Source organism: Coregonus clupeaformis, chromosome 16 (genome assembly GCF_020615455.1).
Source record: "Coregonus clupeaformis isolate EN_2021a chromosome 16, ASM2061545v1, whole genome shotgun sequence".
In the NCBI taxonomy this organism is placed as follows: domain Eukaryota; kingdom Metazoa; phylum Chordata; class Actinopteri; order Salmoniformes; family Salmonidae; genus Coregonus; species Coregonus clupeaformis.
This window is the reverse complement of record NC_059207.1, coordinates 27213733-27227004: the sequence shown is the minus strand read 5'-3', so window position 1 is coordinate 27227004 and position 13272 is coordinate 27213733. Positions and strand designations below refer to the sequence as shown.

The 13272-nt window shown below is 44.8% G+C and overlaps 1 protein-coding gene across 1 annotated transcript in view; it reads right to left on the bottom strand.

The window, feature by feature from the left end:
• Window positions 1–5941, bottom strand: part of LOC121584637 (cell surface hyaluronidase-like) — a 42684-nt gene extending 36743 nt beyond the window's left edge. Inside the window, exons 1-4 of the mRNA XM_041900637.2 lie at window positions 5749–5941; window positions 3408–3737; window positions 3057–3197; window positions 2297–2864 (exon numbers count right to left, since the gene is read on the bottom strand). Of these exons, the coding sequence (XP_041756571.2) occupies window positions 2297–2864; window positions 3057–3197; window positions 3408–3732 (1034 nt within the window). The 5' untranslated portion in view covers window positions 3733–3737; window positions 5749–5941. The remainder of the gene's footprint in view (window positions 1–2296; window positions 2865–3056; window positions 3198–3407; window positions 3738–5748) is intronic.
• Between the last annotated feature and the right edge of the window lie 7331 nt (window positions 5942–13272).

The following is a 13272-nucleotide window of genomic DNA, read 5'->3' as shown; positions in this document are numbered from 1 at the left end:
CTACTCAGCAAATTGGATGTAGTCTATCACAGTGCCATCCGTTTTGTCACCAAAGCCCCATATACTACCCACCACTGTGACCTGTACGCTCTTGTTGGCTGGTCCTCACTACATATTAGTCACCAAACCCACTGGCTCCAGGCCATCTATAAATCACTGCTAGGCAAATCCCGCCTTATCTTAGCTCATTGGTCACCATAGCAACACCCACCCGTAGTATGCGCTCCAGCAGGTATATCTCACTGGTCATCCCCAAAGCCAACACCTCCTTTGGCCGCCATTCCTTCCAGTTCTCTGCTGCCAATGACTGGAACGAATTGCAAAAATCTCTGAAGCTGGAGACACTTATCTCCCTCACTAACTTTAAGCATCAGTTGTCAGAGCACCTTACCGATCACTGCACCTGTACACAGCCCATCTGAAATTAGCCCACCCAACTACCTCATTCCCATATTGTTATTTATTTTGCTCATTTGCACCCCGGTATCTCTATTTGCACATCATCTCTTGCACATCTATCATTCCAGTGTTAATACTAATTGTAATTATTTTGCACTATGGCCTATTTATTGCCTTACCTCCATAACTTGCTACATTTGAACACACTGTATATATATTTTCTGTTGTATTTTTGACTTTATGTTTTGTTTTACCCCATATGTAACTCTGTGTTGTTGTTTTTTATCGCACTGCTTTGCTTCATCTTGGCCAGGTCGCAGTTGTAAATGAGAACTTGTTCTCAACTAGCTTACCTGGTTAAATAAAGGTGAAATAAAATAAAAAAATAAAAAATTCATAGTTAGTTTTGCATACTAGCATAGTTTGTTTTGTTTCGGTATGTTGCACTGAAAGTGGCTTATATTGGCAATTGCCACAGTAGAGGGAAACGATGATTGATGATTGTTGCCGTTTGTTTCCGGGTTCACCTGCAGGACCCTGAGGGGCATGGTGGAGATAGGAATGCCCATAGGCACAGTATACGTGAGTGTGTGTGTGTGTGCATGGGAGTGCCTACATCGAACACATTTCCTGTGGGTAAAAAAACATTTCCTTTGCGCATTTCCTGGTGCTCTCCTGCTCTGTCCTCTCCTGCCCAGCCAGATTACATCCAGGGTTGTGTTCATTAAGCAGCAAAAGACACAAAACTGAAAAAAACTGATAAGGACTACCTGGGTGCCGTAATGAACACAACCCAGATTACCTCCTGCCCAATACTTTCAATCATGTCTCCCTTAGTCACATTAAGACAGCATGACTGCAACTAACACAACAAGGCTCACATTACAATGGATTCTCAAATAAGCTGGACCCTGCTAGCTAGCTCACACATACACACTACGCACAGACACAAAGACAAACATACTATGCACAGACAAACACAGACACACATACTACTCACAGACAAACACAGACACACATACTACGCACAAACACACAGACACACATACTACGCACAGACAAAATCAGTGTGTAATCAGAAAGCATAACAGCCCCTGTTTATCATGTCTAGGTAGCTTAACTGAATTGTGATCCATTTATAAAAGTGTCACGCTATGGGTTTGATTGGATTTGGTGCTGGGGACCGCAGCGTTGCCTTGGCGACAACTCCATATGTGAAACGTGACACTGTGGACTGGTGTGGTTTGGGTTTGAGACCAGAAAGCTGCCCAGGCCAGACATGCCCAGCAAATAACTAAAAACCAAAATGTTCCATTGGGTTAAGTGTGTGTGTGTGTGTGTGCGCGCGCATAAGGCTTCCTGAGCTCTGTGTCTAAAACGATGAGATGCTCAAACTAAAGTATTTGAATGGTTTTACAGCAGAGCACCAAAAAATACCATATGGTGTACTATCAATTGTACTGTATACAAGTCACTGGCATTGCTAAAGATCTGCATTCAAATGGACATGATGTGTGTCCCTCTGTGTTCAGGGGACAGTGTGTTTTTGACCTGTTCGGGAACTCTGTGCAAAGGTGAAAACTACAGAGTCAGCTCATTTTGAACAAATCCTGGAAGCACGCCTGCTTATCCCTCCAGCCGTGCACTTTCTGCCGGAATATGGAATATGGAATCCCCCCCATGAGATGGGTAGTATAAACCGTCACACAGCGCTCCAGTAACGCAGCTACAGATGGAAAACTATTAGAAGTTCCTTTAATGATGCGCTACACACTGTAAAGCTCCCAAATTAGATTATTCTCTTGCACCACCTACGACTCCTTCTCTAGTCATCGTCTGTCTATTCTTTACCAAATTGATTTGGTAATATTCATATTATATTTAACTGTATTTTTACCTGTATTTGAGGTCATGGACGTAGGTACTACCCAGCAGGCTCTGGATGGTTCTCTTGGTCTCGTCCAGCAGGTTCTTGACGGCAGAGTCTCCCACGGCCAGCATGACGATGCGCCCTGCAGGCAGCGACTGGAGCAGCTGCATGAGCCGCCGGCTGTCGTTGCGTGACTCATGTGTGTCGTAGCGCTCGGTGAACAGAACGGCAGCTGTGTCCTGGTCCACCACACGCAGGTTGATGCCACGGCTAAAGTTGCGCTGAAAGGCGTAGCCCCCCGTGGCTAGGCCTGAGGAGGGGACGCTGCGGGTCAGGAGGGTCCACGACAGCCTCTCTGCCCCGTGAAGCTCCAGGGTTGCGCCTCCACGCACCCCGATGAACTTCCGGCCCAGTTCTGGTACTTCCGCTACGGCCTTCTCGTCTGAACGGCCCAGGAGGGTGATGGTGGCCCGGGAGCGGTAGCGGCATTTGGGAGCACCGATGTGCAGCGAACCCCCGTCTTCAATCAGCACATTACGCGTTCTGAGAGTGATATTTTTGGAGCCCTCTGTATTGTCTGCAAAGACCAATCGGCCTGTGGGGAGACAGATATAGGCTAAAACATAAAACAATCACTTCATCAGAGGCCGTATTCTTAATGATACTTTCTAGAGAATGCCATATTATCCTCAACTTAATCTCGGAACCTAGTGCCAAATATTGCATGCTCTGACTATTTACTTCTGGGGTTGAAATGTGTTCAGATCAGAGAGAGGACCTAACCTACCTCCTGATTGGATGGTTAGCGAGTAGAAGGTCGCAGAAGAGACCAATCGAAACAGATCTCCCCCCCGGACGACCATGGCCTTCTCTGGGTTGTGACCTGGGTTCCAGCTGCTCAGGGAGGGGCTGTGGTCTGGACAGTTCTCTGTGCACACAAACAGGACCAATCAAAGACAACGTCACATCACTGACACAGCACATAGATAGAGAAGCTCTGAGATAGAGCAAAACAGGGTATGATAGAAAACTATAGCCAATGACCTATGAGTACTGTTGAGCAATGGGCCTAAGTAACTTAGCCAAGTCCGTATTAACAGCTCATAACATCCTTATACTCACAAAAACACACACTCACCGTCCAACACGTCTCCACTGGTGAGGCTGAGGATGAGGATGAGCGAGAGGAAAAAGGCCCCCAGGGAGACACCGAAGCAGATGAAGGTGTTCTTCCTCCGACTCTGAGCACATTCCCGGTGATGGCCCTCCTCTGATAGGTTAAAGGTCGCCAGGCACTCAGGAGGCGGGCCAATGGGCTTCGGAGGGGGAGGGGGAGGGGGTGGGGCCTTTGCCGGAGGCGGGGAACGGACAGGTACAACCCTGCCTGGGACGTATCCTGGCGACCGGAGGTTACCGTTGGGCGGCGCCACAAAGACGCGACCGGGTCCATCGCTCATCTGCATGGTATCTGAGAGAGAGAGAGAGACTTTACTGTTTACCCCAGGTAAAACTGTGGGGGGTTTATCTGAAATTGACAATTAATCTGTCCATCCAGGACAATCCCCTGGGATTGTTTATTTAGAGGGAGTGACCTTGTCTGCCTTTGTCCAGAGAAATGAAGGAGATTTTCAATGGATTTCTACATTCTGAAGCCATGTTAAAATAGCAGACAGATGGCACCAATTAGAGTGCTAGAGGAAAATGCCCCCCTCACACACAAACACTTCGAGCACATAACGCACAAGAACACACACCCAGAGGAAAGGAAATGACACTACTAAAAACGAGTCTGTGGCACTCCTCTCCAAAACTCCCTTTTTGACACCCCTGACACAGCCCTGTCAGCACCAGTCCCATGCATGAGCATCCAACTGTATTCTTTCAATGGGAGGAACATATTACCTATATATGTATATCTGCTTCATACAATCAATACATTCCTTCTATCAGAAATTCTTCGACAGACCACCCTTTAAGTATGGCCACAGATGTGACCCACCCAACTAAGGTACAGAGAGAGTCGAGTGATAGTCTGAAGTAAGCACAGGTGGGCCTATCACTCTGTGTCACTGTTCTGCCCTTGTAGCCATGCTGGTTTAGCTGAGGTGCACAGTTTGTGTTCAGAGCAGCACAAAGACTAGAGGAGCCCTCTTTTCTTTGGAATAATGACTCAGCCTTTCAGTCCTTAGATTGAATCTGGTAAACCTCGCAATTAAAGCTTGAGTCTGTGATAAAAATACAAAATAAAACAGGGCAATTGTTTTGGTATTTAGCTGAGGAATGGGGTTAAGGAACTGTAACCCCTCTTAAAATTAATAGACAGCGCTCTATATGCAAGGACTGACAGTCCACGACATCTAAGAGATCGTTTTAAACATATTTTGTTGTTTGTAAACAATCAAGTAATAAAACCTAATATTTTTGGTTGTGTTCATGACAGACATGCTAAGCTCATGAGGCATTTATAAATTCTTCAAGAATCAATAGGTTTCAATCAAGAATTTAAATGACCATTGAACAGTATCCCAAATCCCAGGATATAAAGCTTTAACCACAACAGTTAATTAGCTAGCCAGTTAGCCTATCACACTGCAATAACACTGTACAACTGAGGTAAAAAATAATAATAAAATATATGAAATGGAAAATCCTACAAACTATCACTCATAGCACAGTACCACCTTTATTATTGCAACCATGTTTCAACCAAAGATCTTTATAAGGTCAAACTGTAACCTGTCAACTAAGTGAAACTCCATCAGGTATGACCATCAGTGTATGCTCTCTCCAGGCTATTGGTATGGGTTTTATACAATACCCTTAATAAAATAAATTGAGCTGCACACTCATACATTTTTTTGTGAATAAAGGTACGTGGTGGAGCTTATGAGTGTGCGGCCTCTATTTCTTTTATACCGACTTTTTGCGGCTCTGCACCCCACTTACAGATCTGCGTTTGATCACACTTGACTATACAATAGTGGGATCAATCAAATCAAATACCTATTAATGGTTTGATTGGATTGGTTGATAAATTGGGTGAACAGTAGGCCTTCATCAAATGTCATGTCATCATGTACAAGACATGAAAGGATTAAAGAAGCTGACTGGGGTAATCACACACCTCTGCAACCAAGTAGAGTGAAATACAGTGAAATAGTAGAGTAGCATGAAAGATGTAGGGATGGATTTTGGTCACATTTCTATTTTAAACACTGCTTTACTGGCACACTGTCTCCACATACAGATGGCAGAGACGTTGCATCATTGCATACACACATTAAGTAACTTTTGAACAACATGTAACTTTTGAACAACATGGGTTTGGTTTTATTTTTTTAAAGCAAGACAGCACCAAGCACCCCAATCACACAGCAGCTAGGCTACACTACAGACCGTTTGCTAAATACTTCTATGAAATATTCTATCATCACACAGGGCTGATAGTGGTAGCATTGAAACAATGTGAGGTCTCCTACCTTTCACGGGATTACTCTGTGCCTTCACTGGCCATTCGCTCTCTTCCACACAGCAAGCGTTGTTACGATGCGTTGACTGACGGAAGTCACGGAACGAATAATTAGACAAATCTATAGTTTGCGTTGTGTGTCCTTTTTATACTTTTACATGGTGTTTTCTTTCGGGGCTGTAGAATGCCAGCCCCAGTCCCAGGCGCGGTTTGGAGAGGAAGTGAGGGGAGAGAGTACGGGCTCGTGGGAGGGGCTTGAGTTGACTCGCACTGCCGCCGCCACCTGCTGTAGCGCGAGCGGAGGACAGAGCACATGGCACAGGCACTTGGCCAGGGATTCAGAGAAAACGCATAAATAATTAACGGTAAATAATAAACGGTCAAGTGGAGGACTAGATAAATATATTAAACCCTAACCATAGTCTTATCAGTTCAACCCATAACTAAACATACACTAGCTCCGATCATCTCCAACCCCTAGGCTATCAGAACCCAAACCAAGGCCCAACTTTATTTCCACATCTAATCCCAGGGCAGCCTAATTTCCAACCCCAATCCAAAATGTGAAGACCGATTTGAGAATAACAACCTTGGCTAATGCAGTCTATTAATCTACTATCATCATATACTGTATGTGTCAAATCCGAGGGCCTGTTGTCTGGACCTATGGCAGTCTCTATGGGGGTGCCACAGGGTTCAATTCTCGGGCCGACTCTTTTCTCTGTGTATATCAATGATGTCGCTCTTGCTGCTGGTGACTCTCAGATCCACCTCTACGCAGACGACACCATTTTGTATACATCTGGCCCTTCATTGGACACTGTGTTAACAAACCTCCAAACGAGCTTCAATGCCATACAACACTCCTTCCATAGCCTCCAACTGCTCTTAAACACTAGTAAAACTAAATGCATGCTCTTCAATCGAACGCTACTGGCACCCGCCCACCCGACTAGAATCACTACTCTCGGCGGGTCTGACCTAGAGTATGTGGACAACTACAAATACCTAGGTGTCTGGTTAGACTGTAAACTATCCTTCCAGACTCACATTAAGCATCTCCAATCCAAAGTTAAATCTAGAATTGGCTTCCTATTTCGCAACAAGGCCTCCTTCACTCATGCTGCCAAACATGCCCTCGTTAAACTGACTATCCTACTGATCCTTGACTTCGGCGATGTCATTTACAAAATAGCCTCCAACACTCTACTCAGCAAATTGGATGTAGTCTATCACAGTGCCATCCGTTTTGTCACCAAAGCCCCATATACTACCCACCACTGTGACCTGTACGCTCTTGTTGGCTAGTCCTCACTACATATTAGTCACCAAACCCACTGGCTCCAGGTCATCTATAAATCACTGCTAGGCAAATCCCCGCCTTATCTTAGCTCATTGGTCACCATAGCAACACCCACCCGTAGTATGCGCTCCAGCAGGTATATCTCACTGGTCATCCCCAAAGTCAACACCTCCTTTGGCCGCCATTCCTTCCAGTTCTCTGCTGCCAATGACTGGAACGAACTGCAAAAATCTCTGAAGCTGGAGACTCTTATCTCCCTCACTAACTTTAAGCATCAGTTGTCAGAGCACCTTACTGATCACTGCACCTGTACACAGCCCATCTGAAATTAGCCCACCCAACTACCTCATCCCCATATTGTTATTTATTTTTGCTCATTTGCACCCCAGTATCTCTATTTGCACATCATCTCTTGCACATCTATCATTCCAGTGTTAATACTCAATTGTAATTATTTTGCACTATGGCCTATTTATTGCCTTACCTCCATAACTTGCTACATTTGCACACACTGTATATATATTTTCTGTTGTATTTTAGACTTTATGTTTTGTTTACCCCATATGTAACTCTGTGTTGTTGTTTTTTATCGCACTGCTTTGCTTTATCTTGGCCAGGTCGCAGTTGTAAATGAGAACTTGTTCTCAACTGGTTTACCTGGTTAAATAAAGGTGAAATAAAAATATATAAATAAATGTAGCGATGTATTCGGAGGTAACCCATCGACCGGGATTCAAACTCAGGTCCGACTGTCAACCCAATACCTTAGCCATTATGCCAAGAGATCCAAACCCATTGACAAGGTTGCTAGGTGTTGCGTTAAGGTCGCTACACTACCCCCTTCCTTCAGGTGCTATCTTGTCCCTACACTTCTCTAAACCAAGTCCCTCACATCAAGTGTACATGCCTCTGCTATGGCCTCACTCGCCATCCCACTACTAACACGAATGTAGTGAAAAATTCACGCATGCAAGAGTACATTTTAGTCATGTAGCAGATGCTCTCATCCAGAGTAACTTACAGTAGTGAGTGCATACATTTTCATTCTTTTTTGTACTGCTCCCCCGTGGGAGTCGAACCCACAACCCTGGCATTGCAAGCACCATGTGCTATCAACAGCACACAACTGACAGGAATGACTCCTGGGTAAATGTCCTGATACAGTGGGGGAAAAAAGTATTTAGTCAGCCACGAATTGTGCAAGTTCTCCCACGTAAAAAGATGAGAGAGGCCTGTAATTTTCATCATAGGTACACGTCAACTATGACAGACAAAATAAGAAAAGAAATTCCAGAAAATCACATTGTAGGATTTTTAATGAATTTATTTGCAAATTATGGTGGAAAATAAGTATTTGGTCACCTACAAACAAGCAAGATTTCTGGCTCTCACAGACCTGTAACTTCTTCTTTAAGAGGCTCCTCTGTCCTCCACTTGTTACCTGTATTAATGGCACCTGTTTGAACTTGTTATCAGTATAAAAGACACCTGTCCACAACCTCAAACAGTCACACTCCAAACTCCACTATGGCCAAGACCAAAGAGCTGTCCAAGGACACCAGAAACAAAATTGTAGACCTGCACCAGGCTGGGAAGACTGAATCTGCAATAGGTAAGCAGCTTGGTTTGAAGAAATCAACTGTGGGAGCAATTATTAGGAAATGGAAGACATACAAGACCACTGATAATCTCCCTCGATCTGGGGCTCCACGCAAGATCTCACCCCGTGGGGTCAAAATGATCACAAGAACGGTGAGCAAAAATCCCAGAACCACACGGGGGGACCTAGTGAATGACCTGCATAGAGCTGGGACCAAAGTAACAAAGCCTACCATCAGTAACACACTACGCCGCCAGGGACTCAAATCCTGCAGTGCCAGACGTGTCCCCCTGCTTAAGCCAGTACATGTCCAGGCCCGTCTGAAGTTTGCTAGAGTGCATTTGGATGATCCAGAAGAGGATTGGGAGAATTTCATATGGTCAGATGAAACCAAAATATAACTTTTTGGTAAAAACTCAACTCGTCGTGTTTGGAGGACAAAGAATGCTGAGTTGCATCCAAAGAACACCATACCTACTGTGAAGCATGGAGGTGGAAACATCATGCTTTGGGGCAGTTTTTCTGCAAAGGGACCAGGACGACTGATCCGTGTAAAGGAAAGAATGAATGGGGCCATGTATCGTGAGATTTTGAGGGAAAACCTCCTTCCATCAGCAAGGGCATTGAAGATGAAACGTGGCTGGGTCTTTCAGCATGACAATGATCCCAAACACACCGCCCGGGCAACGAAGTAGTGGCTTCGTAAGAAGCATTTCAAGGTCCTGGAGTGGCCTAGCCAGTCTCCAGATCTCAACCCCATAGAAAATCTTTGGAGGGAGTTGAAAGTCCGTGTTGCCCAGCGACAGCCCCAAAACATCACTGCTCTAGAGGAGATCTGCATGGAGGAATGGGCCAAAATACCAGCAACAGTGTGTGAAAACCTTGTGAAGACTTACAGAAAACGTTTGACCTGTGTCATTGCCAACAAAGGGTATATAACAAAGTATTGAGAAACTTTTGTTATTGACCAAATACTTATTTTCCACCATAATTTGCAAATAAATTCATAAAAAATCCTACAATGTGATTTTCTGGAGAAAAAAATTCTCATTTTGTCTGTCATAGTTGACGTGTACCTATGATGAAAATTACAGGCCTCTCTCATCTTTTTAAGTGGGAGAACTTGCACAATTGGTGGCTGACTAAATACTTTTTTCCCCACTGTAGATACTTTTGTACCTGTTTCCTCCAGCATCTTCACAAGGTCCTTTGCTGTTGTTCTGGGATTGATTTGCACTTCTCGCACCAAAGTACGTTCATCTCTAGGAGACAGAACGCGTCTCCTTCCTGAGCGGTATGACAGCTGCGTGGTCCCATGGTGTTTATACTTGCATACTATTGTTTGTACAGATGAACGTGGTACCTTCAGGCGTTTGGAAATTGCTGCCAAGGATGAACCAGACTTGTGGAGGTCTACACATTTTTTTCAGAGGTCTTGGCTGATTTCTTTCGATTTTCCCATGATGTCAAGCAAAGAGGCACTGAGTTTGAAGGTAGGCCTTGAAATACAGCCTATCAGAAGCTTCTAAAGCCAAGCTGTTTAAAGGCACAGTCAACTTAGTGTACAGTCGTGGTCAAAAGTTTTGAGAATGACACCAGTATTGGTCTTCACAAAGTTCGCTGCTTCAGTGTTATGATATATTTTTGTCAGATGTTACTATGCTATACTGAAGTATAATTACAAGCATTCCATAAGTGTCAAAGGCTTTTATTGACAATTACATTACGTTTATGCAGAGAGTCAATATTTGCAGTGTTGACCCTTGTCACGAATTCAGCCGAGGCTGCCCCTCCTCCTTGCTCAGGGAGGCTTCTGCGTTTGTCGGCACCGGAGTACTAGCTGCTACCGATCCATGTTTCTACAGTGAGGGAAAAAAGTATTTGATCCCCTGCTGATTTTATACGTTTGCCCACTGACAAAGACATGATCAGTCTATAATTTAAATGGTAGGTTTATTTGAACAGCGAGAGACAGAATAACAACAACAAAATCCAGAAAAATGCATGTCAAAAATGTTATAAATTGATTAGCATTTTAATGAGGGAAATAAGTATTTGACCCCTCTGCAAAACATGACTTAGTACTTGGTGGCAAAACCCTTGTTGGCAATCACAGAGGTCAAACGTTTCTTGTAGTTGGCCACCAGGTTTGCACACATCTCAGGAGGGATTTTGTCCCACTCCTCTTTGCAGATCTTCTCCAAGTCATTAAGGTTTCGAGGGTGACGTTTGGCAACTCGAACCTTCAGCTCCCTCCACAGATTTTCTATGGGATTAAGGTCTGGAGACTGGCTAGGCCACTCCAGGACCTTAATGTGCTTCTTCTTGAGCCACTCCTTTGTTGCCTTGGCCGTGTGTTTTGGGTCATTGTCATGCTGGAATACCCATCCCCGACCCATTTTCAATGCCCTGGCTGAGGGAAGGAGGTTCTCACCCAAGATTTGACAGTACATGGCCCCGTCCATCGTCCCTTTGATGCGGTGAAGTTGTCCTGTACCCTTAGCAGAAAAACACCCCCAAAGCATAATGTTTCCACCTCCATGTTTGACGGTGGGGATGGTGTTCTTGGGGTCATAGGCAGCATTCCTCCTCCTCCAAACACGGCGAGTTGAGTTGATGCCAAAGAGCTCCATTTTGGTCTCATCTGACCACAACACTTTCACCCAGTTCTCCTCTGAATCATTCAGATGTTCATTGGCAAACTTCAGACAGGCCTGTATATGTACTTTCTTGAGCAGGGGGACCTTGCGGGCACTGCAGGATTTCAGTCCTACACGGCGTAGTGTGTTACCAATTGTTTTCTTGGTGACTATGGTCCCAGCTGCCTTGAGATCATTGACAAGATCCTCCCGTGTAGTTCTGGGATGATTCCTCACCATTCTCATGATCATTGCAACTTCACAAGGTGAGATCTTGCATGGAGCCCCAGGCCGAGGGAGATTGACAGTTATTTTGTGTTTCTTCCATTTGTGAATAATCGCACCAACTGTTGTCACCTTCTCACCAAGCTGCTTGGCAATGGTCTTGTAGCCCATTCCAGCCTTGTGTAGGTCTACAATCTTGTCCCTGACATCCTTGGAGAGCTCTTTGGTCTTGACCATGGTGGAGAGTTTGGAATCTGATTGATTGATTGCTTCTGTGGACAGGTGTCTTTTATACAAGTAACAAGCTGAGATTAGGAGCACTCCCTTTAAGAGTGTGCTCCTAATCTCAGCTCGTTACCTGTATAAAAGACACCTGGGAGCCAGAAATCTTTCTGATTGAGAGGGGGTCAAATACTTATTTCCCTCATTAAAATGCAAATCAATTTATAACATTTTTGACATGCGTTTTTCTGGATTTTTTTGTTGTTATTCTGTCTCTCACTGTTCAAATAAACCTACCATTAAAATTATAGACTGATCATTTCCTTGTCAGTGGGCAAACGTACAAAATCAGCAGGGGATCAAAAACGTTTTTCCCTCACTGTATGTTCTACTTGTTTTGTCTGTATTGGTCTCACCTGTTTCCCATCATGTAATTATGTCTTCCCTATTTAACCCTCTGGCTCACACTGTGTGTTGTGCGTGTTTGTTCATGTTTTGGTTGTCGTATGTGAGTGGGTTTGTTCCTCCCTGCGTGGAGGTATGTTCATTAAGATACCTACGAGTAAAGTACGTTTTTCGATTAGACCTGTGTCCTGCGCCTGACTTCGTCCTACCGCATTACACTGACGACTTGACAACCCTTCTTTTTCAAGACCTCTGCAATCCACCCTGGCATGCTCTCAATTAACTTCTGGGCCACATCCTGACTGATGGCAGCCCATTCTTGCATAATCAATGCTTGGAGTTTGTCAGAATTTGTGGGTTTTTGTTTGTCCACCCGCCACTTGAGGATCGACCACAAGTTCTCAATGGGATTAAGGTCTGGGGAGTTTTCTGGCCATGGACCCAAAATGTCGATGTTTTGTTCCCAGAGCCACTTAGTTATCACTTTTGCCTTATGGCAAGGTGCTCCATCATGCTGGAAAAGGCATTGGTCGTCACCAAACCGTACTTGGATGGTTGGGAGAAGTTGCTCTCAGAGGATGTGTTGGTACCATTCTTTATTCATGGCTGTGTTCTTAGGCAAAATTTGTGAGTGAGCCCACTCCCTTGGCTGAGAAGCAACCCCACACATGAATGGTCTCAGGATGCTTTACTGTTGGCATGACACAGGACTGATGGTAGCGCTCACCTTGTCTTCTCTGGAAAAGGTGTTTTCCGGATGCCCCAAACAATCGGAAAGGGGATTCATCAGAGAAAATGACTTTACTCCAGTCCTCAGCAGTCCAATCCCTGTACCTTTTGCAGAATATCAGTCTGTCCCTGATGTTTTTCCTTGATAGAAGTGGCTTCTTTGCTGCCCTTCTTGACACCAGGCCATCCTCCAAAAGTCTTCGCCTCACTGTGCGTGCAGATGCACTCAAACCTGCCTGCTGCCATTCCTGAGCAAGCTCTGCACTGGTGGTGCCCCGATCCCGCAGCTGAATCAACTTTAGGAGACGGTCCTGGCACTTGCTGGACTTTCTTGGACGCCCTGACGCCTTCTTCACAACAATTGAACCTCTCTCCTTGAAGTTCTTGATGATCCGATAAATGGTTGATTTA